The sequence below is a fragment of the Anabas testudineus genome, chromosome 2 (genome assembly GCF_900324465.2).
Source record: "Anabas testudineus chromosome 2, fAnaTes1.2, whole genome shotgun sequence".
NCBI classification, from domain to species: Eukaryota; Metazoa; Chordata; class Actinopteri; order Anabantiformes; family Anabantidae; genus Anabas; species Anabas testudineus.
Genome location: NC_046611.1, coordinates 31227901 through 31246534, shown reverse-complemented (window position 1 = coordinate 31246534; position 18634 = coordinate 31227901). Strand labels below are relative to the sequence as shown.

Genomic DNA, 18634 nt, shown 5'->3' with positions numbered 1-18634 from the left:
CTCTAGGTTCCAGGTATCACCTCATGCTACCAGTAGTGGCACTGACACGAGCCAAATGCAAAACCAGTGAAAAAAAAGTCAGATCAGGAGGAAACATGTCAGTGACCTCCACCTGTAAAACCCTTCCTGTTTTGGAGGTCGTCTTATTGTTGCCCCTCTAGTTCACCTGTTGTTAATTTCATTAACACCAAAGCAGCTTACTTTGAGTTTGTGAGACAAAAATAAAAGTTAAAAGAAAATTTTAATCTACAGTTTTTAATATTGTATATTGAGAGACTGCTGAATGTTTGTGACCTTTGAACCCTCAGGCAGCACTAAAGAAGAAACGATCATGTACGTCATACTCTACTGTAGAGTCTGCTATTGCATCCAGAAATGCAACCTGCAACCCTACTAGGCAAGGAGGAAGACAAAACCTTAATTCTGTGAGTCCACGCTGATGTCAGATGGACTCAAAGAGTGGAAACGTGCTCCGTGGTCAGACAAGTCCACATCGACAGCAAGTTCTCAAACACTGAAGGTATGTGAGAAACCCTGTGCAGTAGTTTTATGTTTGGTGCTATGGTGGTTTCTCAACTAGTGTATTATACTGTATTAGTTCCTCTAATTCATGGTGACTATGACAAAAAGCACAGCTAAACATGGATATTTCTTTGTACTCAGCAACAGGAAGAGGTGCAGCCAGCTGGTTCTTCTCAGAGTTTCTCAGGTGACGGATGCAGAGTCTGAACTCATTGTGAATGATGCACAACAAGCCAGTAGACACGGTTAGAGCTCATCAGCCGCATGATGCATCAAGAGCTCTGCCATGTCTTTATGGAAGAGTCATGTAACATTTTAATAATATTATTCTTCCAAACATACAGTTCAATACAGCGCAGTGCAGAGGTCATGTAACGTGTCTGTAGACAAAGGGCCCCCACAGAGGAGACCCTGTCACAGAGAAAGTAACTGATTACATTTACTTAAAGGCTTCAAGTATCATTTTTAAGGTGCTTTAGTCTACTGGAGTATTCCCATTTTACTTTTACTACATTACAATACAGAGGGAAATATTCAACTTTAACTACATCTATTTGACAGTTTTAGTTACTAGTTACTTTTGGCAGATGTAGATTCTTCACCTAATAAAGAGTGAAGTATTGTTATGGATGAAGTGGTACTTCTACTTGTACTGGAGTATTGTTTTAAGCATGTACTTGCACTTGTACTTGTGTAGTGAGTTTCTGTTCTCCTACTACCTCCAGTGATCAGTATGAAGCAGCTGACAGCGACTCAGATGAGTGTGTTCCTCTCCGGCAGTTCAACATGGGCTCAAGGTTAGAGCAGCACTGGAGACGTAATGTGAGCAGCCAGAAAAAGGTGATTTATGAGGAATGCACAGGAAGATGGCGCACGCATCTTAATACTTTGTTATCACCTTGTAGAGAGATTGCACAGTTTCCCTGAAGCACATTATACTTGACCTTTCTGTAATCAGTAATACAGGGGAGCCCTGCAGCGCTGAGCACAGCGCCCTGTTAAGTCTGTCACGACTGGTTGTCATGAAATGAGCCAGTTTTCTGCTGTAGGGCATGTGACCCTACAGCACAACACAAAGAGCAGCGGGAGAACAGTTAACGCCAAAAGCTTCCTCACCGCAACAACAGCTGAGACTGAGGCTGCAGACAGGGAAAGTGAGCCTGTGTGTGAAGGCTTATCAGGCTACACTCAAGGTTTGGACCTGAATGGTGTCAAGTGTTGAAAGGTTCTTGTTATGCAGTGCAGAGGTCTTGGAGGAGAGGATTGTTTCTGAGCTATTACATGTCTGAGATGAATTATCACTTTGTAGACAGCCTTACACTTCTGCAATGTTCAGAAATAGCTGCCTTGATCCTCTCGCTGACTGCAGACACTTCAGTGGACATCACATTACCTTAAGAGCATCGATGGTTACGATGACTTGTATTCATTACAGCAGCACATCAAGTTTACCTCAAGAACTACATGCAAATGAACGACAGCAATAACTGGAGACAGCTGCTGTCAGACCCAAGAGGCTAAACGAAGCTGGAGGTTTCAATAGCAAACACAGGGTCATCTCTGCTGAGCGGGACAGAGAGCCGCTTCCTTTCACTTAAGCTCAGCAGAAGAAACCCTGAAACTATTTCACAGGTTTATCTTTGTCCTCAAGGGCAAATGAGAGAAACAATGCTGGGCCCACAAGATGGAGTGTGGAGTTACGGCATGTGCCAGTATATAGGGTGATGATCTGGCCTTGCAAGACAACAGCTGCTACTCCGATGATGCTCACACTCAGCTTTCAACAGCGCAGGCAAAGGAAGAAAACATAAAACTAATGTATGTGAAGTATTCAGTCATTACATGACGAGCCGTCCATTCAGCTGTAGCCTTTTGTGGCCAAAGAACAAATCGCAAACTTTACAAATCAGTTCCTTTCTTCTTCTTCTTTTATTTAATGTGCATGTGTTGGAGGTCAAACTGTTTTACTGAAACAGTTTCTTATTTGGTTGAGGAAACGCTTGGGTTGGGGAATGTGTGATTGTGGGACAGAGCCGGCTGACTGTGAGGGTGTGAGTCTGTTGCCGTGTCGGTCGGTGTGCCAAAGACATTTGTTGTAGCTTTTATGAACGTCATATCTCAGGGCTCAAGGACAAAAGGCAGGAAACAATGTGCCATGAACACCTCTTACACCACCCTGCTTTGTTTTCAAGACATTGTGCTGGGGAAACGTCTGGCTGAGTGTTATTAACTCCCAGGAAGAAGGAGGGTGTCATACAATATGTGCACGTGGTATTAAATATTTGATTTAAAACATTCAATCAAAAATAACATTTTGAAAATATGACACCAGAGTAATGTCCAAAGTAGTGTTGTTACTGTATGACCCAGAGTGCGACTGTTCAGGTACCATGTTGGACGATAGAGACCGGGGCCCCTGCTGCATATAGGAAGGTTCATGAAGTGTTGAATGCAGAAGGACACAAGACAGCTGGGAATGAGAGCCTCAGCGCTGCCCTTGATGTGCTGAGGAATGCTACGTTGGGTGCAGACAGCCAGCTGACAAGGTCACGGTGAACCCTGAAGTGTGAACTTGTTAAAGTCAGTGCTTCTTGAGGAGGCCTTCAGGTGGCCAGCCAATAAACACGTGCTTTAAGGATCTCTTCTGTTAGCGCGACAGTTCAACTCTGACCTGCTGTAACTAATAATGCGCCCGTGTGGGAGGTGATAAGTGTTCTATATGATCTACATGTATGCACCTACAGTGTGGGCGCGGAAACCTTTGAAAGCAGGCAGCTGTCACACCCCATCTTTTATTATAGATGGACGCGGGTCAGCTGATGTCCACTGGGAGGCAAACCAGGACCAGGAGACGGAATCCTGAAATTCACAAGTTTATCTTTGTCCTTTAGAATAGCACATGACAGACAACGAGACAATGCTATAGTCTGCGGACAGTGCTTATGGTCATAGTGAAAGACCAAAACTATTTAGACATCTTTCTATGTGAGTGAAGATATTTCCATCTTTTATCTTTTTTTTCTGGCTTTTCACTCATTTTACTGTTCTCAAAGGAGAACACCAAAATAGACGCTGATCTAACGCCAGCTGATCAGTTTCAGTTTCAATGGACAATTGTTACATGATACTTGTGGCTGTTCACACCTTTATTTCTAAATACAGATGTTCCTTTTTTGATTTGTGTCCTTTGTTTTCTCGCTCTTTCCTAATAGGGCAGCTCTTTGTTGAAGCACTGCCTCTTGGATGTCTGGATGTGTATAAAAAGGGCTTCACGAAGACGAGTAAGGATGGAACACAGCACCTGCAGGTACGTGTGTGTACATTTTATGATAACTTCACTAAAGATGTTCAAAACCAAAGTGTTACTTTCTGTCATCTAGAGACCACATCTACCAAACTGAGGGGACGAGGGAACAGGTAAAAGGCTCTATGCTGTTTGCTGTTTGGTATTATTTAGTATATTTGGAGTGTATTAAAATAATATACTAACTTAACTAATAATATAAATAATAAACTATTTAACTTAACTTCTAAACTAGGAAGGATGATGTTTTTGCATTGTTTGGTTAGGATTGTCCCCTGGTAACTGGATGGATCAGTTTCTTATTTACTGATTTAAATGACTTAATTGTAACACATTTACTTTGTATAGAAATATATCAAGTCAGAAACAAATTATTTTATTAAATTTAGAATCATGAAACTAAAATACTTTCAAACTGTGTCCACAGCTTTCAAGATGTCAAGTGATGCCATTATGGCGGAGTTTGGGTCCGCAGCTCCCTTCCTGAGGAAGTCAGAGAGGGAGCGTCTGGAGGCCCAGACTCGACCTTTTGACATGAAGAGGGCATGTTTTGTGCCAGACCCCGAGGTGGAGTATGTTAAAGCCACAGTCACCAGCAGAGATGGTGACAAAGTCACTGTTGAAACTGAGTCTGGGAAAGTAAGTCTCAAACTGTCAAACCAGATTATTAAATTATACATAAATGATACATTATGCATCCTGTTTCCATTCCTTTCAGACTGTAACTCTTAAAGAGGCAGACATCCACCCTCAGAACCCACCTAAGTTTGATAAAATTGAGGACATGGCCATGTTCACCTTCCTTCATGAACCTGCTGTGCTGTTTAACCTAAAGGAGCGTTATGCAGCGTGGATGATCTACGTGAGTAATGACCAGAAAGTTGCAGATCTCTCCACTGTCTAACACCTTCAGACCAGTGATAAGACTTCGTCCTGTGGTGTATATTGGTCCACAGACCTACTCGGGCCTGTTCTGCGTGACTGTGAACCCCTACAAGTGGCTGCCAGTCTACGATCAGGCGGTGGTCAATGCCTACAGAGGAAAGAAGAGGAGTGAAGCTCCTCCTCACATCTACTCCATCTCTGACAATGCTTACCAGTACATGCTGTCAGGTATGTTCAACTTTGTATAACGTGACATCTATTTCCTTTGGGAAACAGTTACAGCTTCTCAGTCATAATGTAAACACATTGTGTTAAATCTTGCAGACAGAGAAAACCAGTCTATACTTATCACGTAAGTAATTTATGAACAACACGTGTTTCCAGTTGTCAAAATATTCAGTTTACATGATGAGTTTTCTTTATCTCCAGTGGAGAATCTGGTGCAGGAAAGACTGTGAACACCAAGAGAGTTATCCAGTACTTCGCCAGCATTGCAGCCGTTTCTGGCAAGAAAGATGCTAATCAGGAGAAGAAGGTTTGTACACATAATGATCAGCGAAAAAGATTAAGTTTAGAAGTTTATTGCCTGACATTTTGCATTTGTTAAATCTAAAGGGAACCCTGGAGGATCAAATCATCCAGGCCAACCCTGCTCTGGAAGCTTTTGGAAATGCCAAGACCATCAGGAATGACAACTCCTCCAGATTTGTAAGTTTAGTAATTTCAGCCCCAGTGTCACTCAGACTGTTTCAGGTTCACAAAATCTAAATAAGACTTTCTCAATACAGGGTAAATTCATTCGAATCCATTTTGGTGTGAGTGGAAAATTGGCTTCAGCTGACATTGAGACATGTAAGCAGAGGGTGACATGAACTCACTTCACTGTATGGTACAATAATCCGGGGGAATAAACCACAAATTTTACACATAATGTGACTCTTATATTATTTTAGATCTTCTTGAGAAATCTCGTGTCACTTATCAGCTAAAGGCTGAGAGAGACTATCACATCTTCTACCAGATTCTGTCCCAAAAGAAACCAGAACTGCTGGGTGAGCTGAATAAAACATATAATATAGTTAAACCTTAAAAAACATCATATACACAAAGACTGAACAAATATTTTCTTTAACAGAAATGCTGCTGATCACCAACAACCCCTATGATTACTCCTACATCTCCCAAGGAGAGACCACCGTAGCCTCCATCAATGATGCAGAAGAGCTGATGGCTACAGATGTAAATGAAACAGAGGGCTACTTAAAATACCACAGAATCCTCAAACACACACTTTTCAAATTCATTCAAATGTCATTTTCTTATTTCAGGAAGCTTTTGATGTCCTGGGCTTCACCCAAGAGGAGAAGAATGGCATTTACAAGCTCACCGGTGCTATCATGCATTATGGAAACATGAAGTTTAAGCAGAAGCAGAGGGAAGAACAAGCAGAGCCTGATGGCACAGAGGGTAAAGGATAATTAGATTCAAATCACCTTTACTGTATATAATGTATGTTCCACCTACGTTTTTATGCAGACCTAGGTGGAAGCTGAAACTGGTTTTAATGCTTCATCACTAATAATAAGTTAAACTGTTACATCTCCCAGACTACCTTAAATATCTTCTCTCAGTTAAATCTTGTAACGACATAAAAGATGTACACAAAAACCTGTGACTTTTAGATACTAAACATATTTTACAATTGTCACCACATTTACATTTAGTAGACACTAATCCAAAGGTAAAGGGCAAAGGCAGAGTAAGGAGGTCTTATAAGGACCCCTATTAGAGGTAGACCACAGCCAGGATTTGAACCCCCGGCTCCAACATGAAGGGCAGCGATGTCACCACTATGCTATGGAGTCACTATAATAAGTAACTACACAAAATCCACTTTCAGATGTCGACAAAGTTGCATATCTCATGGGCCTGAACTCTGCTGATCTCATCAAGGGCCTGTGTCACCCAAGAGTAAAAGTAGGCAATGAGTGGGTCACCAAAGGTCAGAATGTACAGCAGGTAAGTTGAAAAGCGTGTGCTCCATTGCTAGGAATTAAAATTAGTATAAATATTGATCTAATTTCTTATATGGAATTATCTAGGTGTACTACTCTATTGGTGCACTGGCCAAGTCAGTGTATGAGAAAATGTTCTTGTGGATGGTGGTGAGAATCAACCAGTCGCTGGATACTAAACAACCACGGCAGTACTTTATTGGTGTGCTGGATATCGCTGGATTTGAGATCTTCGATGTGAGTACAGAACAGTTTTATGGACATATTACATATGAATTTAAAAAAGTCAATCTACCTCGTCTTATTTTTGTCTTTGCTTACACTTTGTAGTTCAACACCTTTGAGCAATTGTGCATCAACTATACTAATGAGAAGCTGCAGCAGTTCTTCAACCACCACATGTTTGTGTTGGAGCAAGAGGAGTACAAGAAAGAGGGCATAGTGTGGGAGTTCATTGACTTTGGTATGGACTTGGCAGCCTGCATTGAACTAATTGAGAAGGTTGGTACAGAGTTAAATTTAACATCACAGACAATCAGAAGTATGTAATAAAACCAAAGGTTTGATGAATTTAGATTTTCTACTCAATTCCCTCTTCCAGCCCATGGGAATCATGTCCATCCTCGAAGAGGAGTGCATGTTCCCCAAAGCCAGTGATGCAACATTTAAAGCCAAGCTGTATGACAACCATCTGGGTAAAAGTCCCAACTTCCAGAAGCCCAGGGTTGTTAAAGGGAAAGCAGAGGCCCATTTCTCCCTCGTCCACTACGCTGGTACTGTTGATTACAACATCAGTAACTGGCTGGAGAAAAACAAGGACCCCCTGAATGAGACTGTGGTGGGACTTTATCAGAAGTCGACCCTGAAGTTACTGTCTGTGCTGTTTGCTGGTTACGCTGGTGCAGATTCAGGTAGTGGATCACTACTTCATGTCCACCATAACAATAAAACTAACAGATGATATCGATTTCTGTGGCTCATTCGTGCATATATTTCCTTTCTGCACAGCCCCTGATGGAGGTAAAGGAAAAGGAGGAAAGAAGAAAGGCTCTTCCTTCCAGACTGTCTCTGCACTTCACAGGGTAAAATAATAATTGGTAGACTGTATAAGTCTAAGTTAGATTTGTTTTGAACACTGATATTTAATGTTTTCCAATCTACATTTAAAGGAGAACCTGAACAAACTGATGACCAACCTTCGGTCAACTCACCCCCACTTTGTACGCTGCCTCATCCCCAATGAAACCAAGACTCCTGGGGCAATGGAGAATCCTCTGGTCATGCACCAACTGCGCTGTAACGGTGTGCTGGAAGGCATCAGGATCTGCAGGAAAGGATTCCCTAACAGGATCCAGTATGGTGACTTTAAACAAAGGCAAGAAAAGATATTTTCATATACTTTCAAAGATATTTCACACATCTTCCCATCTTGATGGCTGAGGATGGTGTGAGCTAAGTGTGCCTCACTGTTAGTTGTTTAACAGACCCGGACCACCTTGTGTCTTGCAAGGGGACTGTCTGGTGAAATATCTGTAGCAAACCACTCTTGGCTTGCCTAAAGTACCAGCCAGTGTAGAGACTATTCACAGTGAATCCCAGCAGGACTGCTTGTTTTGTAGTTTTGGATTTTAAGACCATGTCAGGCCTGAATGTGGTCTCTGCCACTGGAAACTTGAGGTGCCTTCTTAAGTCAGGCCTTAGATTCCAGTCCTGAGCCGTGGCATAAAGCAACAGTTGATTTCCTCTTTGGGTGCAGTTGTCTACTGCTGATCTTCTCTGCAGATGATATGTGCTATGGCAACTGGCCATGCATCATCCAGGAATCTTCTTCCACAGTGACGTGTCTGCCATTTCCAGCAAAACGTTGGACTGGAGTTAAAGAAAAACAAAATAGTACAGCCACTAGTTCTGGACCTGGATCTGCATTTGATTTCCGTAGAATTTCTTTGTCAATTTATTAAATGATTGTTATGTTATGGTTGTGCAATTTCAGATACCGCATCCTGAACCCTAATGCCATCCCCGAGGGACAGTTCATTGACAACAAGAAAGCAGCAGAAAAGCTTTTGGGCTCTTTGGATATTGACCATGAGCAGTATAAACTGGGACACACCAAGGTGCACTTTATTTCTACATTAACAAAAAGAATCATTTTTGAATAATTATGCTGGGATGCACTTATGGAAGACTGTCAATGCTGTCAATATCAGGTGTTCTTCAAAGCTGGTCTGCTGGGTGTTCTGGAGGAAATGAGAGACGATCGTCTTGCTCTCATCATCACTGGAATCCAGGCGAGATCCAGAGGATTGCTCGCCAGGATAGAGTTCCAGAAAATTGTTGAACGCAGGTCAGTCTTAACCCTCCAACATTCACAGTAAAACAAGGAATTTAAAAAAGAATCACTTGAGCTTACTGTCTTAATCCTCAGGGATGCCTTACTGGTGATCCAGTGGAACGTGCGTGCCTTCATGGGAGTCAAAAATTGGCCCTGGATGAAGATGTTCTTCAAGATCAAACCTCTGCTGAAATCAGCTGAGACAGAGAAGGAGATGGCAAACATGAAGGAGGAGTTTACAAAGCTCAAAGAAGCTTATGCCAAATCGGAGGCCCGCAAGAAAGAGCTAGAGGAAAAAATGGTCACCCTTCTCCAAGAGAAGAATGACCTGCAGCTTCAAGTCCAGTCTGTAAGATCAGTCATTTAGTTGAAACAAATATTCATTTCAAAATGTGATGAATAACTAAATTAGTTTAATCTGATCTCTGCAGGAACAAGACAATCTTGCAGATGCTGAGGAGCGCTGTGAGGGTCTGATCAAGAGTAAGATCCAGCTTGAGGCTAAAGCTAAAGAGCTGACAGAGAGACTAGAGGATGAAGAGGAGATGAATGCAGAGCTGACTGCCAAGAAGAGAAAGCTGGAAGATGAGTGTTCAGAACTCAAGAAGGACATTGATGATCTGGAGCTGACTCTGGCTAAAGTGGAAAAGGAAAAGCATGCCACAGAAAACAAGGTAAAGGCTTTAATTGACAATTAATTAAAAAAAAAATACATTACACATTTATAATGTGCAAGCTCCATGGAACCTTTTAGCATCTTTCAACTCAATGTTTTATGATCTGCTGCTTTATTGTCACATCCACTGCTCTTATAGTATCTTTACCATGCAGTTACAGAAAACAGCTGTTTTCAGCAATAAGTGTACCATAAGCTACCTGCTCAGCAGCAAGCAGTACACATACCCAGGTAAACATTGTACACGCAGTTGGTGAGTGCTGTGGATTATTTAACATCTGAGGATCCAGATATTTGCCCTAGGAGTTGGTGAAGACCAAAAACTGAGCTAAAAGAGAGAAACTCAGGTAGCAGGGATATGACTCCAGATAAATACAACTGTTACTCTATTGTTTGCTGAGCAATTTAAATACCTCTTACATCATATGTATGCTTTTTGTATATGTATTTATGAAAAATTTATCTAAATAGACTTGTCATTAACTTTGTGATTGACTGACCAAGGTTAAAAACCTGACTGAAGAGATGGCAGCTTTGGATGAAATCATTGCCAAGCTGACCAAAGAGAAGAAAGCTCTTCAGGAGGCTCATCAGCAAACGCTGGATGACCTGCAGAGTGAGGAGGACAAAGTCAACACTCTAACAAAGGCCAAAGTCAAGCTGGAGCAACAAGTCGACGATGTTAGTATACAGTATATTGTTACTTCTCACTAAATCTTAAGTTGTGGGGACACAGTTTATGGAATACTGTAAGTGTCTGGATCGATGTCTTTTAGCTCGAAGGATCGTTAGAGCAAGAGAAGAAAGTGAGGATGGATCTGGAAAGAGCCAAGCGAAAGTTAGAAGGGGACTTAAAGCTAACTCAAGAAAATGTGATGGATCTGGAGAACGACAAGCAGCAGCTGGAGGAGAAACTCAAAAAGTAAAACTAATCTTTTACAATAAACAGAATATTTATTATGACAAGTTACTAAGGTGAACCATTTTCTCATTAAATGTAGGAAAGACTTTGAAATAAGCCAGCAACTCAGTAAAATTGAGGATGAGCAGTCTATGAGTGCCCAACTCCAGAAAAAACTGAAGGAGTTACAGGTACAGCACAAATAAGTTTATCTTTCTGTTTCTTTATTATGTCTTTTCCTATTTAAAATGTACAATCATCTACTGAATTTCACGAAGGCCCGCATTGAAGAGCTAGAGGAAGAGCTGGAGGCCGAGCGAGCTGCCCGAGCCAAAGTGGAGAAACAAAGGGCCGACTTAGCCAGAGAGCTGGAGGAGATCAGTGAGAGGCTGGAGGAGGCCGGAGGAGCCACCACCGCTCAGATTGAGATGAACAAGAAGAGGGAGGCCGAGTTTCAGAAGATGCGCAGAGACCTTGAAGAGGCCACTCTGCAGCATGAAGCCACTGCTGCTGCGCTGAGAAAAAAGCATGCAGACAGCGTGGCCGAACTCGGAGAGCAGATCGACAACCTGCAAAGAGTCAAACAGAAGCTGGAGAAAGAGAAAAGCGAGCTGAGGCTGGAGCTGGACGATGTGGTCTCCAACATGGAACACACCTTCAAAGTTAAAGTAAGAAGAACTAAACATGTTTGAACATATAGAAGATCTCATTTAGAAAATACAACCATCCCCTTGCTGAGCGTTAGCTATTAAGATTAATACCAGCAGTCCCATCTTTAGGCACTTTCCATAGTCAAATATTTTCACACGCACGCACACACACACACACACACACACACACACACACACACACACATTATGTAGCTGAAATATTATTGCACCATTTTATTCAGACCAACCTGGAAAAAATGTGCCGCACCCTGGAGGATCAATTAATGGAACACAGGACGCAATCAGAGGAGGCCCAACGTACCATCAATGACTTCACCATGCAAAAAGCAAAGTTTCAAACTGAAAATGGTAATCACTGTATCACTCACAAGTGCCCATATATTTTAATAGTCAATCACTGGTTGAGGTGGCAGCTTAAGAACCCTTTTCTTTCTTTCTTTCTTTCTTTCTTTCTTTCTTTCTTTCTTTCAGGTGAGCTAACCAGGCTACTGGAGGAGAAGGACTCCTTGGTCTCCCAGTTGACCAGAGGGAAGCAGTCTTACACTCAACAGATTGAAGACCTAAAGAGACAGCTAGAGGAGGAAGTCAAGGTATCTTCAATCTCCATAGATTCATTCATTTGTAGATAGACAGTGTGTTTATCACATCTTGTACTTTATCACTTTGTAGGCCAAGAATGCACTTGCCCATGCAGTGCAGTCTCTTCGCCATGACTGTGATTTATTGAGGGAGCAGTTTGAGGAGGAGCAGGAGGCCAAAGCCGAGCTCCAGCGCAGCATGTCCAAGGCCAACTCTGAGGTGGCTCAGTGGAGAACTAAGTATGAAACTGATGCCATCCATAGAACAGAAGAGCTGGAAGAAGCGAAGTAAGGACTCAGGGATTTGTCGAGCAACATAGGAGTACTCCGTCTCTTCTATTCTGTTATTCTCATTTTATATGTTTCACTTTGGCCCTCAGGAAAAAGCTGGCTCAGCGTCTGCAGGACGCTGAAGAAGCTGTTGAGGCTGCTAATGCTAAATGTTCCTCCCTGGAGAAAACCAAACACAGGCTCCAGGGTGAGATTGAAGATCTCATGGTGGATGTGGAGAGATCTAATGCTGCTGCTGCAGCACTTGACAAGAAGCAAAGAAACTTTGACAAGGTGATGAGAGAAAGAGAAAACTGAATTTGAAAGGATTGGGAATGCTTTAAGTAATGCAGAGCAATCTGATCATGAATATTTCTATATATAAACAGGTTCTTGCTGAGTGGAAACAGAAGTATGAGGAGTCCCAGACGGAGCTGGAAAGTTCCCAGAAAGAGGCTCGTTCTCTCAGCACGGAGCTCTTCAAACTGAAGAACTCCTATGAAGAATCTCTGGATCACCTGGAGAACATGAAGAGAGAGAACAAGAATCTCCAAGGTTTGTGGGGACAAATCATGTCTCTCGTGGATTTTGTGATCCAGATGTGTCCATTGTTGGGCTAATATCTTATCATTTTAACATATATGACGTTCTTTTCATGACAGAGGAAATTTCTGACCTGACTGAGCAACTTGGTGAGGCAGGAAAGAGTATCCATGAGCTGGAGAAGATCCGTAAACAGCTGGATCAGGAGAAGGCAGAGATACAAACTGCTCTGGAAGAAGCCGAGGTAAACAAAATCAATGTGGTTTCATGTATATGCCATTTTTTTATTGATCATTATATTTTCTGATTTACTGCATCTTTCTGGTGTTTTGAACAGGGCTCCCTCGAGCATGAGGAGGGCAAGATCCTCCGAGCTCAGCTTGAGTTCAACCAGATGAAGGCCGACATCGAGCGCAAGCTGACGGAGAAGGACGAGGAGATGGAGCAGGCCAAGCGAAACCATCAGAGAGTGGTGGACACTCTACAGAGCTCCCTGGAGGCTGAGACTCGCAGCAGGAATGAAGCTCTCAGGCTCAAGAAAAAGATGGAAGGGGATCTCAATGAGATGGAGATCCAGCTGAGCCAGGCCAACAGGCAGGCAGCAGAAGCTCAGAAGCAGCTCAAGGGAGTCCATGCTCATCTGAAGGAAAGTCCACAAGTTCAAATGATGTATTTAATTGTTATCATTGTCCTATTAATCACTGAAAGATTTTGTTTTTCTTTCCTAACAGGATGCACAGCTGCAGCTGGATGATGCTCTCCGTGCCAATGATGATCTGAAGGAAAACACTGCTATTGTGGAGAGACGTAACAACCTGCTGCAGGCTGAACTGGATGAGCTCAGGTCTCTGGTGGAGCAGACGGAGAGAGGTCGCAAACTGGCTGAGCAGGAACTGCTGGATGTCAGTGAGAGAGTTCAGCTGTTGCACTCCCAGGTATGTTAAAAACTGCCAAAATGCCCAGGTCACAGGTTGTCAATGTAGCCAAGTGAGGTAATATTTCACTCTAATGTCCCCCACCCCCTACCCATACAGAACACCAGCCTCCTGAACCAGAAGAAGAAGCTGGAGGGAGACACTGCCCAGCTGCAGAATGAAGTGGAGGAGGCCGTGCAGGAGTGCAGAAATGCTGAGGAGAAAGCGAAGAAGGCCATTACTGATGCTGCTATGATGGCAGAGGAGCTGAAGAAAGAGCAAGACACCAGCGCTCACCTGGAGCGTATGAAGAAGAACATGGAGCAAACCATCAAAGACCTGCAGCACCGTCTGGATGAAGCCGAGCAAATAGCCATGAAAGGTGGCAAGAAGCAGGTCCAGAAGCTGGAGGCCAGGGTACTTCTAATTCCCACTATGTTGCATTAAGTGACTGTTGTACAATACAGGGTTCTCTGGCTTTAATACAATTTAAAAAGCTGCATCCACATGTGTTGTTGTCAAGGTGAGAGAGCTGGAGAATGAGGTGGATATGGAGCAAAGGAAAAGCAGTGAATCTGTGAAAGGCATCCGCAAGTATGAGAGGCGCATCAAAGAGCTCACTTACCAGGTATACATATTAATATGCACATTTACTGTGATAACAACTCAGCAGAAGACACAAAGTTTATGTGTTGATGAGCAAATAAGAATATCCTGTAAATTTATTGAACAGACAGAGGAGGACAAAAAGAATCTGAACCGACTGCAGGACCTGGTGGATAAACTTCAACTCAAAGTCAAGGCCTATAAGAGGGCTGCAGAAGAGGCTGTACGCTAGAAAACTGCACATTAATTTCATATAATGGGGTTTATTTGTCTTTTCAAGACTTAAAGACAAACAGTTTTTAATACACTAACCTTGTTTTTTTAGGAGGAACAGTCCAATTCAAATCTAGGCAAGTTGCGCAAGTTGCAGCACGAGCTTGAGGAAGCAGAGGAGCGGGCTGATATCGCAGAGTCCCAGGTGAACAAGATGAGGGCAAAGAGCCGAGACTCCAGCGCTAAGGTCAGTAATGATGCAGAACAGTGCTACATTTAAGCAGTATTGGATTCTTTTTTTTACCTTTTCATTTTGTTTGTACAGAAAGAAGAAGAGTGAGGCCTTTACTGGATCTTCAAGAATGAAGTAGACACCTGTAGTATTTTAGTTTCTTTATTCTCCATGCAACATGAGTGGAATGAAGAATAAATGAGTTTCAAATACACCACTATTCTCTGTCCCGTCTTTTACACAATCAGACCTGGAGTAAAGACTTCGAACGGTGACTAAGAGGTGAATCACTACACCACAAAGACTAATTAAGAGTAGAGAAAATGAACTGTAATGAACACTCACACAGCTCCTCCTGACAACAGTATCCAACCATAAACTGGCAACGCAGATGCTTTTGTGTTTTGACACGAGAACAGGAGAGTTCAACCTTTGCTCCTTGGTTGGCTGAATATAAATTCTGAAAAACGAAAGGTCAAGCTCCAACAGCCACTGATGAAACTCATTATACAGCGTGATGACTCACTAACGTAGCAATAAAGGTTCTGTGTTGGAAAAGGTCCAACCAGGCAGAATAGTAGTTATTAGCTCTCATCTGACTAGAAGAAGCTCCTGACATTATTTCACTGTATAAAGTTAATCTCACTAATGTCCGTTAGTCTGTTAATATTGTTCTTTATACTGTAAATATAGCATAGAAAAGGCGAATGTCAGCATACAAAACTAGTTGACTGACTGTATAGATCAGTGAACTACACTTATCCACCATTAGATGGCCAAAGAGCCCTGCTGGAAATAAGAACTGCTGGCTTCTGTGGGAGGCTGCTACAAGGTAAAGATGTCAGCAAGATAATGAACAACTGTTTGCTTAGTTTGTGTAACTTCAACTTCAAAAAAGATTCAATTTGAGACACAGGATTCAAAAGACTTTATTCATTTTATTATTTTATTAGTCCCAGTGGGAAGTGGTTTTGGGTCGTTACGCTCTCAACTCAGACAGAAAAGGGAACCACGACCAGAAAAGACCCACATCAACACAAACACAAAATAACATCAATACGGAAAATTATCTCTATATAGAGTATAAATATATATATACAATATGTGAACTGGATGAAAATAGGTCAATAATTATAGTCCAGGGTGGAATAACAACAGATATATGACAATTCAATTCAATTTTATTTGTATAGCGCTTTTTACAATTGACATTGTCACAAAGTAGCTTTAAACAACCAAAGAAAAAGTTAATGTGTATGAATCATAAGAAACAAGACAAGAAATTGTCAGTTGCCCCTCCCCTTACAGAGGGGGAGGAATTGGAAAGATTGATGACCACAGGTAGAAAGGACCTCCTGTGGTTCTCTGTGGAACATTTAATGTTAATAAATCTTTGGCTGAACGTGCTCCTCTGTCCAGTCAACACACTGTGTAGTGGGTGGGAGGGATTGTCCAGGATTGAGAAGAGTTTAGACAGCATCCTCCTTTCAGCTACAACATGTAGAGGGTCCAGCTCCACCCCCAGAACAGAGCCAGCCCTCCTAATCAGTTTGTTCAGTCTGTTAGTGTCTGACACCTTCATGTTGCTGCCCTGCAGACCACAGCATAGAAGATGACACTGGAACCACAGACTCATAAAACATCCTCAGCATGGTGCTGCAGACTGTTGAAGGACCTGAGTCTCCTCAGGAAGTAGATATTCCTCTGAGCCTTTTTGTACAGTGCTGCTAAATTCTTAGTCCAGTCCAGTTTTTTGTCAAAGTACACTCCCAGGTATTTGTACTCCACCTCCTCCACCTGTATAGAGAGAGGGATGACAGGACTCCCACGTTTCCTAAACTCCATCACCAGCTCCTTTGTTATAGTAATGCTGAGTTGAAGATGGTTTAGTCCACACCAGTCCACAAACTGTGCACCACTCTCTGGTACTCTGTGACGTCTCAACCCTGAATACATCCTACAACAGTCATTAGAGAACTTCTGAAGATGGAAGAAACTATGTTTATTTGTCACCATGGATACAAAAGATCAAGCATTTACTATGTGGACAATCGTGGTCAGTCTTACCTACAACTCAGACAAAAATGTAACACTAACATGTTGAGTGGTGGTTGAAAAATCATTCATGCAAAAGTGGAAAAGTCAGTTCAGAAACATGTCCGAGCGTGATCTGCACGTGAGCTGTATGAAGCAACAACGTGGACAGGAGAGAAGACTGGAAAACACTGATTGAATTTTCTGCTTTTAACGTACAAACGCACGCACAAACACTGTGTACATGGGTCAAATTCATTTTGCTATTAGAGTCAAGTGAAAACAAAACAGTTTAAACATGTTTGCAAATGGATTCAAAATGTTCAGTTTTAGATAAGAAATATATAAAATGTTTTAATACACGTTTTTACATGTTTACCATGTGTTACTGAATCTAGATTTAAGGGAAATAATTACACATTGTTTTATGCTTACAAAGCACAAGATGTGCAAATAAACTCAAATATTATTTGAAATACACAAATGAAACCTCTCTTTATAAACATACAGAGTGATCACCTCCCAGGCTGTGATGCAGCTCTTCAAGAAAAAAAAGGCTGTTTGTTGGGTGAAAGGTGATTTTTACCACGCATGCTGTAAAACCTGCAGTGTAACACATTTATGCAATATTAAATAATTAACTGTATTTCGTTAGCACATGAAGGAGAGGCAACACAAAGAGGTTGACATAAAATAAAAGAATGATGGCATTTAAACAAGAACAAATACAGTAACAGTAACACCTCCAGTAGCGTGACATCTGTTTGGTCTTTGTCACAACACATGCTGCTGTGTTCTGTACAATCTGTAACTCAACAATAGCAACCAGAAAGAAAAGTGTTACAATAGTCCTGCTGCCTACTGGGGGTACGTACAATTATATACAGGATTAAGTTTCTGCTTAGGAGAGGAACACTCTCACACTTATGGATAACACTGATATGTTACAAACATATACACAATAAAAAGAACTGGAGTCTGGAGGGACAACACATATCAGGCCTACTTTATCAAAGTTGGATCTCTGAGTCGAAGAAGAAATCTGGGAAATGCTTTTACAGTAACAATAGTGGGTATCTAACAGTTTGGTGTGTTAGCATGGGATCTGAGCTAGACGCTAAAAAAAGGTGTTGCTGGCAAAGGATCTGATATCTGATGTTTTTTCCTTCATCTGTAGGTGGTTGGCAACAGCAACGTAATGCTGGGATGCACTGAACAGTTATAATTTGTTCCACAGTTAATTTGGAGTTTAGGTCTTATGTAAGTAAACAGAGACTTTTCAAAATAAATTGAAAAATAAAAAAACACTAACATTCATATCTCAGGCAGTGCTTTACACAGAACCAGAATAGTGCTTGATTTTCAGTTTTGCTTTGAGCCTTGTCCAGTTAAGCCCAGAATAGTTAGCTGGATCAAACTAGTTGTTTACCACAACGTTAAGTCTGCACTGGACCATAGAAGTGAATGTTCAAAGAGCTGAAACATGCTTCATGCAAAGGACAACATCCAAACAATCTGGAACAATCCTCTCACATGATCTCATTCATGTTGTTGGTCCTGTTCTGAAAATCTCTCGAACCCTCCCTTTTCTCTCACAAGCCCATAAGCATCTCGGCTGTGCCTCTTCCTCTCTTCTACCCTCTCCCTTAAGTATTCTGTCCTTTTTCCACATCTTCATAGTGGAAAGGAGGTTATGTGGTCCTGCTGTTACAGTATGTGCAGTTGTTTGAGATGCTCCTGATCACAATTATTTGTCTCTTACGTCTTGTTGCTCTTCATTTCTCTCTTCTTTTTCCACTCACCCCAACCAGTCAAGACAGAGGGATTATAAGAATCTTACTTTATTTTTCACCTAATCCTTATATGTCTGTGCATTGGACATGTGGAAGCAGACACATATCAGAATTTCTTTTTTGACTCATGCCAGGAAAAGCA

The 18634-nt window shown here is 41.9% G+C and overlaps 1 protein-coding gene across 1 annotated transcript; it reads left to right on the top strand.

The window, feature by feature from the left end:
• Positions 1-3798: 3798 nt before the first annotated feature.
• On the top strand, positions 3799-14868 carry LOC113163761 (myosin-7-like). The gene is made up of 39 exons (XM_026362686.1): positions 3799-3829; positions 3903-3939; positions 4254-4465; positions 4545-4688; positions 4783-4939; positions 5036-5063; positions 5141-5246; positions 5327-5419; positions 5500-5563; positions 5665-5763; positions 5847-5950; positions 6040-6178; positions 6612-6730; positions 6814-6963; positions 7057-7227; positions 7328-7637; positions 7735-7808; positions 7896-8101; positions 8720-8843; positions 8937-9073; positions 9155-9410; positions 9493-9735; positions 10242-10418; positions 10514-10659; positions 10739-10829; positions 10917-11306; positions 11531-11657; positions 11781-11899; positions 11979-12175; positions 12268-12451; positions 12547-12712; positions 12820-12944; positions 13038-13358; positions 13432-13635; positions 13735-14031; positions 14138-14242; positions 14348-14443; positions 14546-14680; positions 14759-14868. The coding sequence occupies exons 3-39, from the start codon at positions 4262-4264 to the stop codon at positions 14771-14773; spliced, it is 5823 nt and encodes a 1940-aa protein (XP_026218471.1). The 5' UTR covers positions 3799-3829; positions 3903-3939; positions 4254-4261; the 3' UTR covers positions 14774-14868.
• Positions 14869-18634: the final 3766 nt, after the last annotated feature.

Excerpts from the sequence above, each read along its gene's own strand:
- LOC113163761 (XM_026362686.1), top strand. The coding sequence starts at position 4,262 with ATGTCAAGTGATGCCATTATGGCGGAGTTTGGGTCCGCAGCTCCCTTC. Across the intron at positions 10,419-10,513 it reads TGGAGCAACAAGTCGACGAT|CTCGAAGGATCGTTAGAGCA; the intron begins GTTAGTATACAG and ends GATGTCTTTTAG. Across the intron at positions 10,660-10,738 it reads CTGGAGGAGAAACTCAAAAA|GAAAGACTTTGAAATAAGCC; the intron begins GTAAAACTAATC and ends CATTAAATGTAG.